Source organism: Carassius gibelio, chromosome A5 (genome assembly GCF_023724105.1).
Source record: "Carassius gibelio isolate Cgi1373 ecotype wild population from Czech Republic chromosome A5, carGib1.2-hapl.c, whole genome shotgun sequence".
In the NCBI taxonomy this organism is placed as follows: Eukaryota; Metazoa; Chordata; class Actinopteri; order Cypriniformes; family Cyprinidae; genus Carassius; species Carassius gibelio.
The window spans coordinates 17,289,546-17,312,858 of NC_068375.1; the positions used below are offsets into that span (position 1 = coordinate 17,289,546).

At 36.0% G+C, this 23,313-nt stretch overlaps 1 protein-coding gene across 4 annotated transcripts; it reads right to left on the minus strand.

The window, feature by feature from the left end:
* Positions 1–379: 379 nt before the first annotated feature.
* On the minus strand, positions 380–21,500 carry LOC127998863 (ceramide transfer protein). 4 transcript variants are annotated; one of them, XR_008171705.1, is made up of 19 exons: positions 21,092–21,494; positions 19,868–20,002; positions 16,380–16,496; positions 12,549–12,656; positions 12,279–12,417; positions 11,775–11,855; positions 10,872–11,029; positions 7,378–7,470; positions 7,213–7,299; positions 6,276–6,389; positions 5,969–6,046; positions 5,794–5,889; positions 5,449–5,581; positions 5,211–5,281; positions 5,000–5,128; positions 4,700–4,829; positions 2,305–2,442; positions 2,149–2,211; positions 380–2,115 (listed from the first exon to the last, which is right to left on the minus strand). XR_008171705.1 is itself a non-coding variant. In XM_052592142.1 (18 exons), exons 1-17 carry the CDS (start codon positions 21,176–21,178, stop codon positions 2,315–2,317), a joined length of 1,860 nt encoding a protein of 619 aa, XP_052448102.1. In that variant the 5' UTR covers positions 21,179–21,500; the 3' UTR covers positions 380–2,211; positions 2,305–2,314. The 4 variants fall into 4 exon arrangements, 3 of the variants coding, with proteins under 3 accessions (XP_052448102.1, XP_052448103.1, XP_052448101.1); XM_052592142.1 differs by having other exon boundaries at positions 380–2,211; positions 6,276–6,365; positions 21,092–21,500; XM_052592143.1 differs by having other exon boundaries at positions 380–2,211; positions 10,872–10,996.
* Positions 21,501–23,313: the final 1,813 nt, after the last annotated feature.

Below are 23,313 nucleotides of genomic sequence, written 5' to 3' on the forward strand. Positions count from 1 at the left end.
CACAGCTTTTAGGCTTTGAGGATATTTGTGTGCTTGACACCTGGGGGTGGTGAGATCTTTGAGTTATCTTAAGGCAATGTCATTATAGGCTCTTGGATTGACCAATCAGCTTGCCCTGCATCACATCTCACCAGGACACCGACTGCTGATTGGTTTAACCTCAGCATGGCCCAAGACAGACCTGGGATGAAACGGGCTTTACACACACACATTAATTTCAGAGCACTAATTGTGTTACTCCTCCCTCATGCTTATCTTGAATAGTAACCCTGTCTCAGACACATGATTCCATATCAGCGCATGGTTTGGCACCCATCAGCGCTCCGCGTGATTTGAAACTTTCCAACCCTGTTGTACACAGTACAGTGAGTTCCTAGGATGAGATACTGTCAGTTTATTGCATTGTACAGCAAGATATTCCTCCTTTATGAACCTCAACAACACAGGAAATAATCCTTAAGTGAGATTAACAAACTATAGGCAAGAACATAAAATGAAAAGTCAACATTATGCTTTTGTTTCATAAAATTTTGTTCCATTAATAAGTTGGTAATACTACGTACATTTAGAAAGTCATTTACAAAGCATTTTTTCCCCGTAAATCTTTCAACATCTGTAGATCAATCTCAAAATAAAATCAGAAAGTTTCTTGTTCTTGCTGTCATGAGCAAAGAATTTCACAGCAGTAAACTACATAAAAGTGCTCGAAGCAGAACTGCAGCAGCAAAGTTGTAGTGGCAGGCAACTAATGCAGTGAATTCTTTACTTTGCACCTTACATGCATCAAACCAGGCGTTCTGAACTCAAGTATTAGTATGGAAAGACTATGATGGGATTATATATATATATATATATATATATATATATATATATATATATATATATATATATATATATATATATATATATATAAAAAATCAGATTGTTTAGTGCAAACAATGTTACAGAAAATATATTTAACACGTTATGATGCATACTTAAACAAACAGTGGTGTCTTACATGTGCATTTAATTTCTCATCTAAAAAAATCATAACCTTGAGGCCTTTTTTAAAGGGATAGTTCACTTAAAAAATACAAATAATTTACTGAAGTTGTTCCAAACCTGAATGACTTTCACAAGAACACAAACATTTTAAAGAATGTTGGTTCATTGGTAACACTGACTTCCACTGCATGGTGAAAAACATTTTCTCATAACATTTTCTTTTTTGTTTGACAGAAGAAAGTCGTTATATTTGGATATATAAAGGATGAGTAAAATGCTCATTTTTGCATGAACTATCCATTTAAGACTAGTGATAGTTAAAAAGAAAATGTGCTAAATTTATTAACTCAAAAAGTGACAAAACATAATAAAATAAACTGAAACTCCAAACTCAATCCCCCTTCTTTCATAAGCATAGATGGCACAACTCAAATCGTATAGATGGAATCCCAACAGGTAATGATGAACCAATTCTTTAAGAAGTCGCAAATAAATTGAAACAAATTTAAAACAAGAAAAAAAAAATGACAAGAAAAGAAAAACAAGACAGAGGCAATTACGGTTCAATAATAGTCATTGCCAACTTTTCACATCTACCTAAATACCCTCTCTGCTTGAATATTGTCTTACACAAGCACTTCCCAATAAAATGTACACTTTGCCTAAAGCAACATTTATGAATTACAATAATCAAAATGCCTTCATATGTAAATAATCTTAAACATTTTAGATACAAACTGTACAAAAGATCTTCAGACTTAAGTTCCTGATGACATCTTGATCATCAGGGCTAGAAAAGGGTCTTCCTAAAACATATGGCCAGTGAGAAAGCTCCATACAGCTGAGAAGATGCATCTATACTGTATCTCTCATCAAGACCACAGTCAGACCTCAAACTCTGATCAAATATTTACAAAAATGTAAATTACTTTAATAAAACCAGAGCCGCAGCTCATTTGTGGAAACACAAGTAAGGCCTTCTGAAGATGAACAGGCTGTGCTGGTTATTCTAGTGTGTTTGCACTCTTCAAAGGTGCTTTTACAGACTTCGTACCATTTTTGGTGTTTGGCTGTTGTTTGGTCTGTATGGATACGGGTTGAAAAGGTTTCTGAAGAGTGTCAAGAGCACTTGGGCAGAGCAGCACTCTCTGATGGTAGAACAATGTGAATAAAGCGTTTCTTCATTTGAGACAGAAAGCAAACTGGGAATGTAGATTAAACAAGCTGGAGAAAGAGAAAACCAGATTTTGAATAAATGTACAATGCGATGTGATTTATAGGTGAGAAACAGTCGCTTTTTTTAGCGGTGCGAGTTACCCGGTGTTGCTCAGAAGAGAATAACCTCATCACTGGTCTTCTCTTGAACATATGAGGTGAAGCGTTTCAGGAATTTGGGGTATTCTCTCTTGGCTACAGCTCGCAGGACTGATGCAGGAACCCAACCACCAGGATTTACTTAAGGATTACACGGACACAGTTTTAATGCAACACATTTTATATCACGTATACAAAAAAATAAAGATTGCAAAACTCAAATTATTTTTAAACAGCCCATCCCCCCTAAAATATATATAAATAAACTGAAAAATGTATAACAATTTATTATCTTTTAAGTACAAACTAGCATTGATAGTAAGTTTTGTGGTCACGGAGACAATTTAATTTATATATATATATATATACACACACACACACACACATATATATACAATGGGGCTCGAAAGTTTGGGAACCCCTTGCAGAATCTGTGAAAATGTGAGTCATTTTCAAAAAATAAGAGAGATCATACTAAATGCATGTTATTTTTTATTTAGAGCTGTCCTGAGTAAGATATTGTACATAAAAGATATTAACATTTAGTCCACAAGAAAAAAAAAATTGCTGAAATTATTAAAATAACCCCACTCAAAAGTTTGGGAACCCTTGGTTCTTAATACTGTGTGCTGTTACCTGATGATCCTCGGCTGTCTTTCTGTTTTGTGATGGTTGTGCATGAGTCCCTTGTTTGTTCTGAACAGTTAAACTGAGCAGCAGTCTTCAGAAAAATCTTTAAGGTCCTGCAGATTCTTCAGTTTTCCAGCATCTTTGCATATTTGAACCCTTTCCAGCAGTGACTGTATGATTTTGAGATGCATCTTTTCACATTGAGGACATTTGAGGCACTCAAACACAACTATTTAAAAAGATTCAAACATTCACTGATGCTCCAGAAGGAAACAATATGCATTAAGAGCGGGGGGGTGAAAACTTTTGAACACGATGAAGATGGCCAAATTTTTCTTATTTTGTTGAAATATAATTTTTTTCCATTTAGTTCTGCCCTTCGTAAGCAACAGAAGATACTTGTATGTTTCCCGGTACACAAATTAAGTACAATTTACCTTGAACTTCAAATTCCAAAAGTTTTCACCCCCAACTCTTAATGCATCTTGTTTCCTTCTGGAGCATCAGTGAATGTTTGAATCTTTTTAAATAGTTGTGTTTGAGTCCCTCAAATGTCCTCAGTGTGAAAAGATGTATCTCAAAATCATACAGTCACTGCAGGAAAGGGTTCAAATATGCAAAGATGCTGGAAAACTGAAGAATCTGCAGGACCTTAAAGATTTTTCTGAAGAACGCTGCTCAGTTTAACTGTTCAGAACAAACAAGGGACTCATGCACAACCATCACAAAACAGAAAGACAGTCGAGGATCATCAGGTAACAGAACACATTATTAAGAACCAAGGGTTCCCAAACTTTTAAATGGGGTTATGTTAATAACTTCAGCAATTTTTTGTCTTGTGGAATAAATGTTAATATATTTTATGTACAATATCTTACTCAAGACAGAACTAAATAAAATATAACATGCATTTAGTATGATCTCTGTAATTTTTTGAAAATTACTCATATTTTCACAGATTCTGCAAGGGGTGCCCAAACTTTCGAGCCCCACTGTGTGTGTGTGTGTGTGTGTGTGTGTGTGTGTGTGTGTGTGTGTGTGTGTGTGTGTGTGTGTGTGTGTGTGTATGTATGTATGTATGTATGTATATATATATATATATATATATATATATATATATATATATATATATATATATATATATATATATATATATATATATATATATATATGCTTTAATATTAAATATTTAATATATAAATATATTATATTGGCAAAATATTTAGATGTTTTGGAAAGTCAATTATGCTCAAGACTGCATTTAATTTGAACAAAAATACAGTAAAAACTGAAATATTAAAAATTATATTACAATTTAAAAGATTGGTTTCCATTTTAAATGTTTTAAAAAGTAAAGCTGTTTTTTTTAAGCAGCCATTACTCCATTATCAGTGTCACATGATATTCAGAAATCAATCTAATATGCCGATTTGCTGCTCAAGAAACATTTCAGATTTTTATCAGTGTTGAACACAGTTGGGCTGCTTAGTATTTTTGTACATGTCAATTTTTTCAGGATTCTTTGATGAATAGAAAGTTAATACAGCAGGAAGAGCATTTATTTAAAATGGAAATCTTTTGTAACATTACAAAATGTTAAATCTTTACGGTCACTCTTGAGCAATTAAATTCCTAAATGCTGAATAAAAGCAATAATTAGTATCAGAAACACAAACCTTATAGAGACCAAACTAAGCATGTACTTTAAGACCCCCATCTGACCTTAAGTTTTCTTTTTTTGGAAGGGTCAAACACCCCAAAGACTTACCATTGGCTACATATGTGATTTTACAGAGGAAGTTGTCTCTGGTGAGCTTTTCGTCTCCCTCTGGTGGGCTGATTAGCGTTTGACAGATCATGGCTACATTGATTTTGGCACGAATGCATCTAGAAGAAGGCTGGAGAAAACAAACAAACAAACAAAAACCTGTAAGACAGCTTTCTTATGCACAGCTTACCGTATATTGCTAATGTTGAACACTATGCCTTTATATGCTTCCATGTTTTTAATAACCTGTGCTTATGATATCAAACTGCATGAAGAGGCAACGTTTAACAAGATACTAACTGGATAGCCGTCATGATCCACTGAGAAGTTGCACACCAGCCAGGTGTCTGGATCATTCTCATTAGTGGAGAGAATTTTTTGCATAACCGATACATAAAGCACATCTCTCTGGGAAGCAGGCCACACCCTCTGCAACAGAGAAGTGAGAAAAACATCTGAGACCTAAAGATTTCAGAAACAACCACCCATGATGCAATAGTGAATGCTATACCTTATGTGTCTGATGAATGAGGACCGCTTTATCTGAGAGTGTCTCAACCACTTTAAAGCTTTCAACAGTTGCTATAAATAAAAAATAAGGTGTTTTTACATTTTTCCATGCCAGCATTTTCTTATGTTTTCTAATTTCTCCTCTTGAATCATAGACATATTTTAAAACACACATCCTCAAAATATAACACTGGAATATCAAAAAGTCAAAACGATGTACAGTACTAAGGTCAACATACTTTCCCAGTCGTTCCGAAAAGCTGTGTCCCAAAAGTAGTGGCAGACCTCGTGACCTGTGACCCCTCTGACGGCATGAGTAGCTTTGAGAGGATCCAGAACGATGCCGTTCTCCTCCACTTCTCTCCTGTACACCTGCAAAAACAATTGCATTTAACTAGCCGTAGCCGACCCCACATTTTTGAATGGTAATGCATATAGATGAACGTAAATGTAGATATATACTTACAGGGAATTAAACCACAAAGTATAAAATATAGAGCCTCATTTTTTTTTTAATCTAAAATGGAAACTGGATTCCATAGAAACAGCTCAAAACAAATCTACTGCCTTTATCTACATCTGACCTTCATTTCCCCTTCTTCAACAACCAGCTGCCAGTTAGCATCTCCACCCACATCCTGCAAAGAGTAATTCATGTGGCTCTTGACCATCTCCTCAATCTGTGAACAAAACAAGTGTGACGTGTTGTACACCAGAAGAATCATATGTTCATCCACACTAGTGTAGTGTCAAATCTACCTGAGCACTGAACCGGTGCACGCCATCGGAGGAACTTACGAGGTCAATGGAGGAGGAGGAGGAAGTTTGGCTGTGAGGCTGAACCAAAGAGACAGAGCCAGAGGGGAAGAGGTCAAGGGAAACAGAAGAAACTCAAAAATCTGATCATCGTCACACAGAGAATACACAAATCACACTTCAGCAGGAGGGACTGGAGGAGCAAAGGCTGTTTCACAAGTGAAAAACTCTACAGATTTCACACAGCAAACACACAAAAATCAGCAAATGTGCTTTGACAGTGTGAGACAGTAATAGTGGTCTGACTTACCTTAGTCAAGTATTTCTGAGTGCTGATGGAGAAATAGGTGTCTGGAGGGAGGGAGATCCGGCGAGATGCCCTGCTCCTTTCTGCCTGGGACTGCAAAACAGGACAGTAACATTTCTGTATGGACATAGGCATAAAATACAACTGAATTAGCTGTAAATATGCTGTAGATATAGTTCTTGACTAGTGTATCCCAATGAATGATGCATTATATTTCAGTCACTTGTGGACAGTGGTACTTCTTTCACTCCACAAAAGTGGGGCCTACATTCATTATCAGCTTTGGATCCAACTAGTAGTCAGCTTATATGATCAACAAGGTTGAAACACTGATTTTAAAGTCAAACCAGACTTTAAAATATACCTAAATTAGCACCACATCAACCGCTAATAATGTTCAGTTTGTGTTTTTTTTGGTTTAGTTATGTTGTCTGCACTTTACATGCCCAGGTGGATTCTGACTGACTTGCAATGTTTTTTTATCATTCATCACCTGGACAGAAAAAAAAAAAAGGATGAAAGTGATTTTAAAGAGATCTCTTCGCTTGGTAGTTATTGTGTGGTGTGAACCTCGCTATTAATAAATAGTGAACAATTAATAGTCATTGTTCTTATCATAGTCATTGTCAGTGTAAACTGGCATTTATTGTGGTAAAAAAAAAAAAAACACGACACCCAATCTGACAAACTAAATGACTTACTGATTTAAAATGACTAAAGCTCAATTTTAAATGTGCCGTTTCAATGTAAAATGCTTTTTAAAATGCTTTACACTTCTTCAACAGACAAATTCATGGAAACTGAACAACTGTAACAAATGCAATGGCTGCTCAGCGTATAACAAATCACATGTCAAGATGCCTTACAAATACAAACACGTAAAGCATCCAGCTTCGCAAAAGTGTTAATTTCTTAGAAATAATAATGGCCGAATCATTACTTGCTCTTCGATCTGGTCATGTTTGTCCAACGCAGCTTCCACAGCATCAAAGAACTCGTCTTCATTGATCAGACTGTTTGGTCCTTCCTGCACAGAGAGAATATCTCAGTCTGTGTTGGACCAAAGATGGACAGGCCAGAGTGAGTTTAAAGGCTGTGGACGCACTTCATAGTCTGGTCCTCCATAATGAGGCTTCTTCTTCAGCTCGGTCAGTGCAGCTTTGCAGGAATCTTCAGCCCGTCTTCTCCTTTCAATGTTCTTATGGATGATAGAGGAATGTTACTTGTAGTTTTACAATATCCAAAATACATCACAAAGCACTCAAGAAAATATGAAATGGCTCATAATAATATATAATAAATCAATTTCATAATAAATATTTTCCCCTCCCTCTTAATTTGATTTCTTTATTTAGTAAATGATAAAGTTTTCTGGTATTTGGAAAAGAGCAATAGCATCTTTCCTGCTTTCTCTGAAGTGGCCCAAGATTCTCATCACAAAAGAGACATGTTAACATACGCCAGCATTCACAATTTTGAGAAGGGTAAGAAAAAAAAGAAAAAAAAGAGAGAAATGTTTCTAAAACAACTCTTTTATACTAACCATGGCTGCATTTATCTGATTTATGTTGATTATTAAAAATAAAGTATTAGAAACACATACTGTTAGATCTTATTAATAACTGATTTCTATTCTATTATATTTTGAAATGGAATATATTTTTAAAAGCTGAATTTTCAGCAGGCATTACTCCAGTCTTCAGTGTCACATGATCCTTCAGAAATCATTTTAATATAAATTTCTATAAACCTTCAACACGGATAAAGACGTTATTGATTCTGCGACCTGCTAGTTGCCGAACAAAGCAACTTTACAAACAAATCTAAGAAAAACCTGTTTAGGATCCAACTAGAGAATCCGGAACAAAACTAATATGACACAGGAGCTCTGACAGCTTCACTATGATTCAACTTAAGCAAACACACCCATTTCAATTGTCTATCCCACTACACATGCCATCGTCTCTTGCCTGTTTGAAAGGTCATTCATCTAAAAAGGTGGAGCCCACGTCACCCACCCGCTCCCTAGACCTACAGGAATAGAAAACTAGCTTGAATAGATTTCAGATTTCAGAAAGCCAAACTTCAAATCCCTCAATTTCTTTAAATAACTCAGCTGAAGCAGAATCTTCAGCCACATTAAACCTTCGCTGAAAAGTGGTTTCTCAGTTGGCTGACTGAAAAGCTTTGGGTGTTGTAGAGGAGTAATTGGTGCATAATTGTCTTACATTATAAATATGATCTGTTCTGAAATGGACAGGTGTGGTTTACTTTAAAGCACTGAAACGCATCTCTCTGTATCCCAAAAAAAAAAGACAATTACTGACAACACCCCCCGGCTTATGTGTCAACTGTCAAAAGGTGGTAATGTGACTCCACTAAACTAGCACAATTGAACGCCAATGGCAGAGCTCAAGTGAGAATTCAAACACTTACATTTACATAGCACATATGCATGACAAAATCACGTCAAGACTCAAGCAGCAAAAACCAGTGAACTTAATAAAAGCATGTCAAACCTACAGAGTAGAAGCTGCTGTGCGTACAGAGAGGAATCCAGTTTTCATTAGCACTCTGAAGAGATGGCTTCAACATTGAAGCACTGTACACTGTAGTCGTCCTCTAGAATCCAGCTAACATCACAACGCACAATTCAATTACTATGGTTTAGTCCCGTTTGAAGGACTGTAAACGCCGTTCAAATCACACCCGTTCAGATTCTCTATGGCAGCTGGAATACAAGAAGCTACTTCCTGGCTCATGATATATCAGGGGGCTGGACTGGAGATGGAAAAACTGGTCGGGCAAGTGCAAGCAGAAGCTTCACACTAAGACACTAATGACGTGCGGCTTTGAAGATGTGCTGAGCTCCCACATAATGTGAAGTGGAATGTGAGAAATGCAAGGCTTCTGGAGACTACAGTAGATACACTTTTGTTTTAATGGATGTGTCTTTGTGACTCATCTAATAATTAAGGTGTTATGTGAGAAGGTTATTGGTTATCTAAACAGTGCCCAGATTAGGCTTGTAAAAGAAGTGCAGAGCTGCTTGATGCTGAATACTTTATTTGCATCAAAACGCACTCAGTAGTTTCAATACTGCAGAAAAGTGTTTGATAGTTCCAAAACTAACAATATTTCCTGTAAAACTGGAATGGGGTAGTAAGAGATAATTCGGTTATCATTTACTAATTGTAATGTTGTTCCAAACCCGTTTGACTTTTCTTCTATATATGACGAAAGGAGAGATTCTAAAGAATGTTCACGCTGTTCTTTCTCATAGTGGACTACATTGAGGTCTGTATACAGGGCTAAGGTAAGGCTTCAGAGGACATGAAATATAATGTATGGACATCTTCTATAAGGACTTTTTGGAATTTTACCATCTGTGGTTTATTTTTTTGTTTGTTTTTAAACAGCAGTAATGAAAAACAACAATTGACAACCTACTCACATCAACATAATTATGCATAAATATATACAATTTTAATTTCTTTAAATGATGGCCATACTGGAGAGAGAGTCTGACTTGTGACCCAAAGGTCGCAGACTCGCAGGTTCGAGTCTCGGTAGTGGCAGGGATTGTAGGTGGGGGGGGGGAGTGAATGACCATCGCTCTCTTCTACCTTCAATACCAGGACTGAGGTGAGACACCTGAGCAAGGCACGGGTGCTGCAGCAAAAATAGCTGCTCACTGGTCCAGGTGTGTGTTCACTACTCACTGCTGTGTGTGTGTGTGTGTGTGTGAGTGTGTGTGTGTATTTGGATGGGTACAATGCAGAGCACAAATTCCACCTTTACTAGTTAATGCACCTTTCCACGGTCTACATTAGGATACGATGGTCACATTTCTCCCCCTTGTGGCAGTCGTACAGAACTTTCAAACTGGTCATGAAGGAACAGTGACCATCAGCTTATTCACCATGATTAATGTCTGAATATATCTACACAAAATAAAATGACCCCCAAAATAAAAGCATAGTAGGTTTCATGGGGCTAATCATTGTACATAATGATTTAATTACAAAATGATTAAATAGCATTTACAGAATAACGTTAATGAGGGAAAATATTTGTTATTCTGACCTTGCGCTCATAGTTTTGATTAGAATAGGCTACATCACATCTGGTCAGCTGGACGCATTGGGTAGTGGAAAGGTGGCTTAACACATCTGATGCTCACTAAGGCTGCATTTATTTAATTAAAAAATATAGTAAAAACTGTAATATTGTGAAATATTATCACATTTTAAAATGACTGTTTTCTATTTTAGTACATTTTAAAATGTAAAATGTATTCCTCTGAATTTTCAGCATCGATACTCCAGTCTTCAGTGTCACATGATCCTTCAGAAATCAACAAACATTTCTTATGATTATGTTGACAACAGTTGTGCTGCGTAATATTTTTGTGGAAAGAGATGTTGTTTTTTTGAAGACAGCACTTACTTGAAATGGAAGTATTTTGTAACATTATAAATGCATTTTACTTTTGTTCAACAAAGATGCAATTCATATATATGTTTGAGAAGTAAATGATAACAGGACGATTTCTTTTTTTTTGGATGAAATACCCCTTTAATTTCTGCTGTACACTACCTTATCAAGTCGTCTTTGCCAGCTTTCCTCTCCTTTGACCAAAATGTCAATGCAGTGGGACAGTGTGGACAGGATTCCTGCTGTGGTAGCTTTAAACGTGATTGCTTCACCCTTGAAATCGATGCCTAACGGACCTTTGAGGCTGCCCACAGGAAATACTGAGGGAAAGCAAGTAAAATTAAGGTCAAATGGCAACAGTATTTAAACTTAGCTCTACTCTCTGAAGGAACTTCAGCTGCTTAATTAAACCGTATTAGTGTTTCCTTATCAATAATCAAAGGATAAAAATCTTCAGTCACAGACAGATATACAGGTGCTTCTCAATAATTTAGTATGTCGTGGAAAATTTAATTTTTTCAACTCAAATTGTGAAACTCGTGTACTAAATACATTTAATGCACACAGACTGAAGTAGTTTAAGCCTTTGTTTTTTTAATTGTGATGATTTTGGATCACATAAAAAAAAATTAAATAAAAAAAAAATCACTCTCAACAAATTTAACGAACAACGAATTTAATTACTGATGAGTTGAATAACTGAAATAAATTAGTTTCTTCACGACATTCTAATTTATTGAGATGAACCTGTAAGCCATTTACATAATGAAAGATTTTGACCAGTATGGGAGTAAAAAGCACTTTTCAAATTGATGCTATGACTAACTGCAGGCTGCGCAGTCTGCAGCATACTGACTGCATTTATAATATTGCAAATAAACATGTACAATGATCATATGGTATTTACCATGTATTCAGAAGACATACAAAAAAAATACTTTGCTTGAGAGTCAAACAGCTTTCAGACAGGATCACAGGTATTTGTGCACAATACACCTGTTGTTGAAATGATCAGAGTATGTGCTTATGACAAAGCATCAAAAAAAAAAAAAAAAACTTGCTCACATTTCTCTTTGCTGCTATTGTTGTTGAGCAGATAATCTCCATCTGGCCTTAAGGTTGGAAAGTCTTCCTCATCCTCAGATACTGCCAAAACAAAACACCTTTTTAGCAGAGATTAGTCAGAAACCAAACAAAAATTAAAGCAATCTAATGTACACCAATCTATTTAAAGAGATGAAAATAAAGTAATAATTTTTTATTTCTCATGCCATTCCAAAACCAGACCTTTGTTTATCTTTAAAACACAAATTATTTGTAATATTCTGTGCCTGTCTGTTGCAAAAATTTCCATGTATTAAAACGTAAACGTAAAATTGTAAAATACATCCCTATGAATTAAACCGATTAACTGAAGTCTTCTGAAGACACACGGTAGCTATATATGATGATCATGACTTATTTATTATTTTATACACTGTGATCAACACACAACAAGCATAGCTGTGCTTGGTGGCACACAACAACAAACCTCATTGGTACTTGTGAATTAAAATTTCTTTTCCTCACCTTTGTCCCTGTGGAGTTCATCTTTACTGTCAGCATCTGCACAGTTGTCGAAATACTTCTGCAATGTGTCCACCTGCCTGCAAAGAATGTCCCGGAAAGTCTCCATCTCCGCTAGCTTTTCCCGCAGGCTGTATCCCTTCTGTTCAACAGTTTGCAAATATACATTCAATTGTTATTAAAACAGAAATGACATCTCCAGTGAGAAGACATTTGGCTGCATGAAATGTAGCAGGGTTTGAGCTCTGGACCTGGAGGCAGAGGCTGTCTCACCTTGCAGGAGGATGCAGAGGTGGTGGAGAGGATGCTGGCGGCAGAGGTGAGGGACAGTTGAGAGCCATGGCGACGTAAACTGTTCTCAGACCCGTAGCCTGACTCAGTCTGCACTCAAATACAGCACAAAGAAAAAGAGCCAGTTAAGTAGCTTCTCATCTGTTCACAAGAAGAAAATTCAATTGGACCATTGGGCACTGAGGTGTCATGGTACAGTGAAAACGGTCTGAACTGAGCATTTCTGACACTTGAAAATAAATATTTATTTGACTGACCCTAAACTTTAGAAAAATAGTCTGATTCAATATCATAAAACCCCAATTCAAATTACTATGAACAATCTCAGTGTTAGGTTACATTCACATGTGCAAATGCAAACAATCTCTGATCTACACTAATGAACCCACCTCTTTAAATGACTAATAAGATATAAAGATGGGATGAACACAAGGGAACAAAATTACTGTAGCAAGGTTTTTTTTAACTGTAACAGTTCTCTCTGTGGATACTCCAAGAATTCCCAGTTCTCTTGTAGACTACTTCACAAGCACATGGTGGAGCAGGAATGAATCGGAAGACGAGTTTGTTTCCGTTCTTAGCTTTAAAATGAAAGCCATTAGGGTTCACACTGATGTGAATAAATTATGTGAGGCAGTATAAAGCCAGAGAGATTGTGGGTGGGTCTGCAAAGCATGTGGAGGAGAGAAAGAGAGTGATGGCAAACCATACAGAAACTGAAACTCCCACAGCTGCCCCACACACACACACACTACACTAACCTAACTTCAATAAGATATAAAAAAAAAATCCAAAATCCTCTGTCACCACTTCAGCTGCATCTAATCCAGCAGAGTGCAAGTGAAAGTGAGAGCGTGTGTTAAAGGAGTCGTATGTTGAGTGTGTTACATCAGATGCTGCTGGGGGTGTGCTCTCATCTCCGTCTCGTGCCGTACTCCTTTAGCTCAGCGCTCATCTTGAAGTGGAAAAATTCACTCTTGAATCGCAACATCACCCAAAACTTCTGAATTGCTGATCCAATCAAGACCTTTATTTTGGTTCAGAAGTCTTCTTGCATTGCAGGGCTTTCAAAGCAGCCTCTTTAGTTGACCGAATATACTCATGAATTATTCATGCAGCTGGACGACTGCGAGAGGAAAATGCCCATCCACCCCACGCATGCGTACACATAAGAGATCACCTCAGCAAACCAAGTGTCGCGATAAACAACGCTGACCTGAGCCCCAACAGCCCATCTACTGCACTCTTCTGTTGGAGGGATTGGTGATTCTAATAGTATTTTTAGATGTGAAGCCGTACAGAGCAGAAACAAGAGGCAGGTCGAAACAACAGCTCAGTTTGCGTTTATATAAGAGAATGTTGGGAGATAGGCATAGATACACTGATATATTTATGTGGTACTAACTACAGTATAAGCATACCACATATATATAACTATGTGAGTCATCGACTAAATCTTTGACATTAATTTGCTGTACGTAGAACTTGTGGTAACATGAGCTTTTTGAGTACATGTAAAATTACATTTCATAAAGAATTTTTGTCTTATTTGTTAAAATCATTCCTGTTGCAGGGAGATGACAAACAATTTCCGAAAATAAAAGTGAACAGGGACTAAGACAGTAAAGCTCTAAAAATAAAGTAAATGAACACACCCATACAAGTTATTTATTATATTACAAGCTGTATTAAGCCATATCACGGATAGACTACAATAAAAGTGAAGCTGTTATTTCCTACAAAAGTTTCCCCAGCATAATGTGACCAAGTCTGAAAATCTGATTGTGAACATTTCAGTTTTGTCCTCTAGAAGAATTGGAACATAGAACACAATTCATATCGACCATTTTTTGAAAGCTTTAATTAGTTTTTCTGTCTTGTTTATCTTCTTTTTTTTTTTTGGAGCTTGGCAGCCATAAAACCCTTTTTTATTCTATGTAAAAACACAGCACAGACATTTGCCAAACATTTGTGCTTAACCAAAGAAAAGAAAAAAAAACACGTTTGTAACGAGTTTATGATGACTCCTTTCTCTCCTTTCATTTTTGGGTGAATGATTCTATCATTTAAAGAGACCAGAAAGGCTCCCCCCTCTGGAGTCTATAAAAGCTTTTTAAGTCACATGACAAAACTGCAATAGCACTCCTAACCAGCAGATTGTAGAAGTGGCAATGAGTGTAAAACTACCAGGGAACATTTGGATTATTTCTTATTTTTTGGATTGAAGTATTTCTGCCGTTTGTCTACTTGGTTTACAATGTTCCTAAAATGACACAAACGTTATTTCAGATTAATAAACTGACTGAAGGACTTGTAATTAAGTAATCTACTCACTGCTGATTTATCATCAATCCACAGACCTTCAGTTTATGCCTCTATGACCTTCAAAACAAGCAAAGAGCATAACATTGTCTCTCAGTCCAATACAGGACAACAGACTCCTCTCAACACACAAAAAAATCCAACATTAAAAATTATGATACTTCAAGAAATGTATCCGAAATAGCCGCTTAAATAGTCAAACTCTCCCTCTAGAAAAACACAACTATACACACAAACACCCTTGTCCTGGTTCCAAACACCAGCTGTGTAGAAACAGCTCCACTCCTTTTATTGAGTTCAGTTCTACTCGCACATGCGAGAGTCATTCAGATCAGCACATTCCTCAGGACCCTCCCATCTCTCTTAAGACATGATGCGTCACTGCAAACCACTGCCAGACAACACTTGCACAATAAATCTCTCGCTTCTCATGCAAACGAATCTTAGCCAGCATGTCACTCAGAAAGTTTTTCCAGGACATCCGCACGTCCCCGCTGAACATGGAAAAAGCAGTATGTCAAATGAGTCATGACAGAGTAAGCAAACAGGTATTACGGTATTACAATTATTTCTGCAGTTTCTGTTAGTATGTCATAGGTCAAAGGACAAAGTCAACATGGCAGGTGCAGTATGTACAGGAATAAATTAAACCGGGGTCAATAACATACAAAAAATAAATAATAATAATAAGATTAAATAAAGTTTATTTAAACTAGTTCTTAGAAGTTTATTCCTGTAGTAGGGCTTATTTGTTTTTGAAAAATAAATGAATAAAATAATGATTCAAGTAGTAAATATTAAGTGGAACTTTATAAATGATTTACTTTTTTATCTTGAATACAAGTGTTCACAATTTGATCATTACCAAAATATTTTAAGTGTTTTTAAGGTAAATAGTATTCTTTTTTTAAAATGTTTCTCATTAATTATTAATTTTTAAACCCTTAAATTTAATTTTTAGGGAGTCAAGCTTTTCAAGAATTTCATGAGGATTTTTTTCTTCATTATTAAATTCTTTATAAAATGACCACTCAAAAAATAAATAAATGAATAAAATAAAATAATAAAATTAAGGTGTATCCAATTCACTGCATATGTGAAATGTATTTCAAATGTTTCTTTTTATTTGTATTTTTTAAATAAATTAATAGTCACATACGCCTACACAACTGAATATCTAAAGAACATACTTCAACAACTGAAACACAAATTCTTTATCAAATTCAGTACATACTACGAAAAGTACACCAATTTTTAGCACACTGTACTTTCAGATGACAGCACAAGGAAATGATAGCCAGAAAATAAAAATAAAAAAGCATGTGGGACACATTCCACTGAACCGTGCCTCAAACACTCTCTTTCCCTCAACAAAAGGAAATAAAACACCCAATCAGGTTCTGCCACCCAAACTTGATCCCTCACTATCAGAAAGACACTGGAGCGGAGCTGCAGTTTATCTAGAGGGCTTGCGGCTTCTGACGCACTCACCTTGTGAAGTTCAATGGTATCGATCCACTGCTGCCGGAGCAAAGGATATTCAGCCCTCAGGTACCAGATGCTGTCGTTCACACTGATGTCAAAACGGCATTCATCAAACTCATGAGGCTGAAAAGAAAGACAACAAAAACAAGAACGGATCATAACAATAAACATGCTGGAAAATGGAAAAAGTTTATGGGCCATGTTTATTCAAATCGGTCTGCCATTATGCTTTCGAAGCACCCTTTCCTGCTGTTCCTGATAAACACCTTTTTTCCACCACAACATGGATCTGTACCACTGGATAGGAAACTGAAAATCTTACACTTTTACAGATGGCAGATAAAAGTAGAACAAAAACTGCAGACCACCTCATACACAAACTAGAAGAAACCACCAGCTATCTTAAGTCCAGCTATTTCAAGCGGTGTACAAATGATCCACATAGTTTGGATCTTACATCTTTACCAAAGCACGATTTTGCCAGATTACCGTTTTGTTCGTAATTAGCTACTACAGTATATGGCGATTTTGTTAATCTAATGAATCTAAATGAGACAAATGGTCAAGTGCTATGAAGCTGCTTTTTAATAAAATAAATATAATAATAAAATAAAATGAAAACCTTTATTGAACCGTGTACTGAAAATTGTAAGTTTCAATAAATAAGCTGCCTAAACTCTTATAAAAAATAATGTGTACAAAAAAAAAAAGTTTGCATCAAGCTGAAAATATTATAAAGTGTTGCTTTGTACTCAAAATATCTGGTGTAGTATTTTATTTTCCTGTGCATTGCAGAGTGGACTGTAAACATAATTTGTAGAAGGTGTTTTCTGTTGGTGTAGTGGTAGTACTAGGTATAACTAGTAATGGGAGTGGTTTATTGACGGTTGGATACGGACACAAGGATTTTTAGTGCTCTGCAAAATAGCTGTTATCAGAGACAGAGCACTGATCCAGGCCAGAACTGAGCTGCTGAATTCAATCAGTGTTTGAGGAACATCTGTTATTATTATCAGATCATCTCTTTTTTTCTCCTCCTCCAAACACTGAAATCAACAGAATACAGCCATTCCAGATTTGATCGGCTTCGCAGGCATTATTTTTCCACTCCTGAACACACACACACACTGTGAACACACACACAGCAGTGGGCAGCCATTTATGCTGTGGCGCCCTGGGAGCAGTTGGGGGTTTGATGTCTTGCTCAAGGACACCTAAGTCGTGTTATTGAAGGCCCAAGATTCGAACCCACAACCCTAGGGTTAGGAGTCAAACTCTAACCGCTAGGCCACAACTTCCTGAAGAGATTCCGTAGAGATTCATTCAGACCGAAGATCAAAACTGGATTCTAAAGTATAACTGTCTGTGATCTTTAACAGCAGCCCCTTTAGACCAAGATGACTTTTTCAGAGCAAAGAACATCACCTAGACAAAGCTCTCGAGGCCAAGAGCATTATAAAACTAGGGGCAGTACTTTTCAAGCATGTTCTTTCTTTACACATACGCACTTTTACTGGAACAGGCAAAGCAAGGACTGCTCTTACATCACCTTTTCGAAATGAGATATTTGATATGCACCGTCACAGGATGTTCCTGCAGTTCTTCTAATCCTCAAGACTACTTCAAATCACTCTGTACAAGAACAACATATTAATAGTGTGACAATGAGGCTTTGTTTATTAAATTCCTTGTAGACGTACTGCCTAAATTCTGCACTTATAGCAGCCTGCACCCCATGCAGAACCCCAGCTCACAGACACAAATATACACAAATTATAAATATACGTATATACACAAAAATACGTAAATTATAAATTGATCACTTATCTTTTTATTGTATTATTATTAGTATTTAAACTGATTTGAACTGCACAAACGGTATTATTTTTTTTAAATACGGCATACCATTAGTTACAAGTGCCTAAGCAATGTACACCGCATCATTAATTGAGATGAGATCCCTGTTAACTCCATACACTTCTGATTAATGACCGGAAAACTTTTTGAATTATTAATAAAACAACTAATTCTTTAACGGCAAATAAATCAACTGCAAAAGGCTGTTAACAGAAGCCTGAAAGATGGACAAAAAAAGAAAATACTGTAGCAGGCAGAGCAAACGATGAAAAAAATCCTAAATACTGAACTGGGGCTGAGGGGTTAATATTAATGCATCACTGAGGGGAACTGACGGCCTTCAGAAAATTTTCTTTTCAAAGATTATAGAATACCCAAGAAATGTCACTTGTATAGTTTTGAATGGGGAAAAATGCAATGAGAGAGAAGTCCCACCTTCTGAATAAAATAGCCAATCACTAATCAGTAAAGCCTGTGCATCACTGCAGCCACCATTAGAATTCCCGGTTGCTATAGAAACAGCAGAAACAGTGACCAGATTTTTCACCGTGTAATATGGGACGGGTGGGAAAAAAATATTTCTTGATATTTATATCATATTAATATAATTATTTTGTTACATAAAAAAAAGAACAGAAGCAAAAATCACAAACCACAAGACAATTACGATAGGAATACAAATGAAATACACTTTTACTTGGCATGTATACATTTATTTAACATCTTTTGTTGTTAACATTTATTGCCGTGTTCAAAATGCTATACTATCATACTACACTTACTATTTCTGCAGTATTTAGTATGTATGCTGTGCATAGTGTGCAAAATTTCTGTATGCATCAAATACCCAGATGACCAACTTTATTTACCAGAATCTGCTAAATATAACTCAAGCGCACTGAAATCAGTACAGAAGCTGTGTTCGGAATGGCATACTACTATACAACTCCTACTATATTGCAGTGTGCTGCGTGTAAACTGTGAATAGAAAGAGAATGTTCTGTATGCATGGAATGACCGGATTACCTGCTACATTTGCTGACATTGAATGTATGCATCTGAAGACACTATATGGGATACTGTTTCCCATTATGCAATGCGGTCCATGTAATGTTTCATCTTCAAACGCGCGAGTGAACTGGAGGCGGGGAATGGTAATTATAAAACAATTTTATACATACAGGTGAAAAGTTAATGTATTTGAGTAATTCAACTCAAATTGTGAAACTTGTGTATTAAATAAATTCAGTGCACACAGACTGAAGAAGTCGAAGTCTTTGGTTCTTTTAATTGTGATGATTTTGGCTCACATTTAACAGAAACCCACCAATTCACAATCTCAACAAATTAGAATATGGCGACATGCCAATAAGCTAATCAACTCAAAACACCTGCAAAGGTGAGAGAAATCATGCTGTTTAAGAGAAACCCCCCAAACAAGTACAACCGCTTCCCCGCTGACAGATAAACACTGCATGATGAGCAGGAAGCATTACTTCTCAAATATTTTCACACTGTGGTACATATCAGCTCTTCACACCACTGTGAAGTCAAAATATTGTGTTCAGGCTAAGCTCCTGAAAATCATACGGATAAACATGACAGGATGCTCTACAGATGAGATCAGATCAGATTACCGTGATGACAGCCTTGCTGAGACAGATGGACCCTCTACAGCCGTACTCCTTCTCATCCGCTGACCTGTAGTAACTCAGAATATTGCCCTTCAGCACAATCCAGCGATCCTGCCATCCATGAATGTAGTTTGTCCACTTAAAAAATTAACAGAGATAGTTATTCATATCTTGCATCTTACATTTATCTCTCCAAGTACTTGCAACATAAAGATTAAACCTTCCTGAAGGTTCAAGGCTTCAAAGTTCAGCAGGTGACTTTAACTGAACATTACACAAACTACAATTACTAAATGGGTTTAGTACAAATCTCTTAACATAACTTATAAGTGTATAAAAATATGCTTTCAAAAAAGAGGTTAAAGAGAAAGCAAATATGCTTTCTAAACCATTATATTTTCCTAAAAGTACTAAATAAATGACATCAAATATGAAAAAAATGACATAGATGTAGTCTTTCACAAAAATGTGTAAAAAATTAAGACTTTCCCCGAAAAGCCGAGTCATAACCAATGACTGCTATTTTCATAAAATAATTATCTAAAGATAAAAGACAAGTTTAGTAGTTGGATCACCACAAAAAAAAATAAAAAAAATAAATAAATAAATAAATAAATAAAAGGCGATTGGATAGTGTCAGGAAGAAACTACATGCTCTAATACGTTACAATAAAATTAATTTCTATATTTATATTTTAGACTATTTCGCTTTTAACGGAGTTTACTGGGATTTCATGACCTACTTAATAACAATCATTACAAAGTTATTTAGAACCTGAATGTTTATAGACTTTAATGTTTTAAAAAAAAAACGCCTAAAATGTATTCACACTTCTTCGCTTACAAACAATCACAAACTGTTGTAATCAGTAACTTCACCACGGCTAGTTTGATTTCAGGATTGAGGAACTGACTCGAGAAGCGCTCGACCGAATCAGATTCACAAACGAATCGTTAAGAGCGCTCATCACAAACAGTTCACCTGATTCACTGCAACGTGCACCGATGTTTCCGTCGGTTATATCGCTCATATGTGACTGCATTGATCGAGCTAACATCACAAAACTAACAAAAAGTTGAGAAGTTTCAGTCACATATAAACAAACGAAAGAAATTCACTAACCTTAATTTCCACAAAACCAGTCCCAATACTGTAACGTTAGAACACCAAAAAAGCTTTTAAAAGTGTAGTGTTTTACAGTAGGCTAATCCTATGTTTAACGTTACCTTACTGAGTTTGCCGCCGAGCTCGTCCAGCAGCTCTATCTCAGGGTCCAAATCCTCATCGGAACCCGACGAGCTGCAGTCCGACATCAGGGAAAAATATGAAAAAAGTCCGCGGTCGTCCTGTTTTTTGTTTTACTAATATTATATCGCGTTATATTAATAATAAATAAAAGCCAAAAACAACAACACTAGCTACGAAGTCGCTTAATGTAAACCGCGCCAGGTGTGAAAGCCCATCCTACTCGAGCACCAAACATCTGATCAAACAAATGACGACACGCAGCGACGAGATCAATGGATCGATCGTTTTAGTCTTCCAGCCTTTGATCCTCACGTGACCCAAACATCAATACTGCGCGTCTACAGCAACAACACACTGTTGTCTACTGTTGCTCGTATACACACACACTATTCACGATTATCTTCTGGGTTTTAAAGTTTTTGGCTTTTTATATCACCCCCTTCGGTAGTGCGAAGTATTACATAAACTATGTTCCATCACCTCCACTTATTGATGACCTTTGGGAATTTGCTCAAATCATCCTAAAACACGTACGAATAGTGCATTTGTATTACTTGATTTATGTAGTACTTTGTGTCAACCTCTGTTGGCTTTAAATGTGCTATATGATTGAACAAGGACAAGCACAGAGCCTTTATTTGAATTATTAAATCCAAATAAAAATAATAAAATCATATCATTTATATATATATATATGTATATATATATATATATATATATATATATATATATATATATATATATATATATATATATATATATATAAATATACAGTACAGACCAAAAGTTTGGACACACCTTCTCATTCAAAGAGTTTTCTTTATTTTCATGACTATGGAAATTGTAGAGACACACTGAAGGCATCAAGGGCTATTTGACCAAGAAGGAGAGTGATGGGGTGCTGCGCCAGATGACCTGGCCTCCACAGTCACCGGACCTGAACCCAATCCAGATGCTATAAGTGTGGTACCCACTCTTTCCTAAGCGGTCCATCCATGTGGTGGAATTAGGATCAACACATTTATAGTTGTTCCAGGCATGAGTCAAGTGAATAAACTGACCACTCCACATAGCTGCCAAAACATATTTGGATGCATCAAAACATATATCTTTTTTCTATTTTTTTTCTACAGTGCATGTACACAACAATTTTGGTAAACAAGAGTATGACTAATACTATACCTGCCCAGGAAAGACAGCAGATTGGTGAATTAGTGTATACAAGTTAAGTAAAAGAGCACCAGTTTCCCTCATATAATTGATGTAAGGCAGCTGTACAACTTTATTGCTTGGAGAAAAAGTTAACCTGCCATCCTTCAGAAATAAGAAAAAAGAAGTCAGACAATACATATTCTGTTTCATAAACCCTGGTGAGCTGCCTACATAAGCTTAAGCTTTCTAGTTAGGCAGCTCTCTAGGTTTTGAAACACAGCCCAGTAATTCTGCAACATTACTTAATTTTTTTTAAAATAATCACTATTGAGAATTTATTTACTTTATTATAGTGCGAGTGACTACAAAGGCGTCAGACAGGGGCATGATTATGATGGGTCAGTTACGTGATGTCCAGTTCAGAGACAGCAGCATGTTTCTGCTTCCAGAGCGTTAAAAACGACTTTCAGAAACGATGTAGATGAAGGTTTTATAATAAGATGTAAAAACCTTCAAGCCTGATGCCATACAATCAGCTGGCATGTCCATTTTACACTTAACACTAGAAAATGGTTTAGTTTAGTTATAATCTGTAACATGTAAATTAGTTTTAAGCAATATCAGGTCCAAAATATAACAGGACAAAATATAATACTGCTGTAGACAACATGATTTTCCCATGAAGAGAATCCTCCTTTTATTTATATATATATATATATATATATATATATATATATATATATATATATATATATATATATAATCAGCTTGGAAATTCAGCTTTGCCATCATGGGAATAAATATTGTTTGTTTCAATAAATGCATTATCAGTGATCAGAGACTTTAAAAATATATATTATGTAAAAAAAAGGAAGAAAAATGTCCTTTAATTTTCCACAATGCAGAAATAAGAATTTGGGGGAAAGGTGTTAAACCAAACAAATTGGTCATAAATTATGAAGAAATACTGATATGGTCAGTATGACATGCAGTTAGTATAGTAACATGATTGTCTCTTTCTTTCAGCCATATTCAGTCTTAAATGCCT

Coding starts and splice junctions, on each gene's coding strand:
- LOC127998863 (XM_052592141.1), bottom strand. CDS start 21,178: ATGTCGGACTGCAGCTCGTCGGGTTCCGATGAGGATTTGGACCCTGAG. Junction 11,030..11,774: donor CAATAGCAGCAAAGAGAAAT/GTGAGCAAGTTT, acceptor GCTTTCCCTCAG/TATTTCCTGTGGGCAGCCTC. Junction 6,047..6,275: donor CTCAGAAATACTTGACTAAG/GTAAGTCAGACC, acceptor TCTTTGGTTCAG/CCTCACAGCCAAACTTCCTC.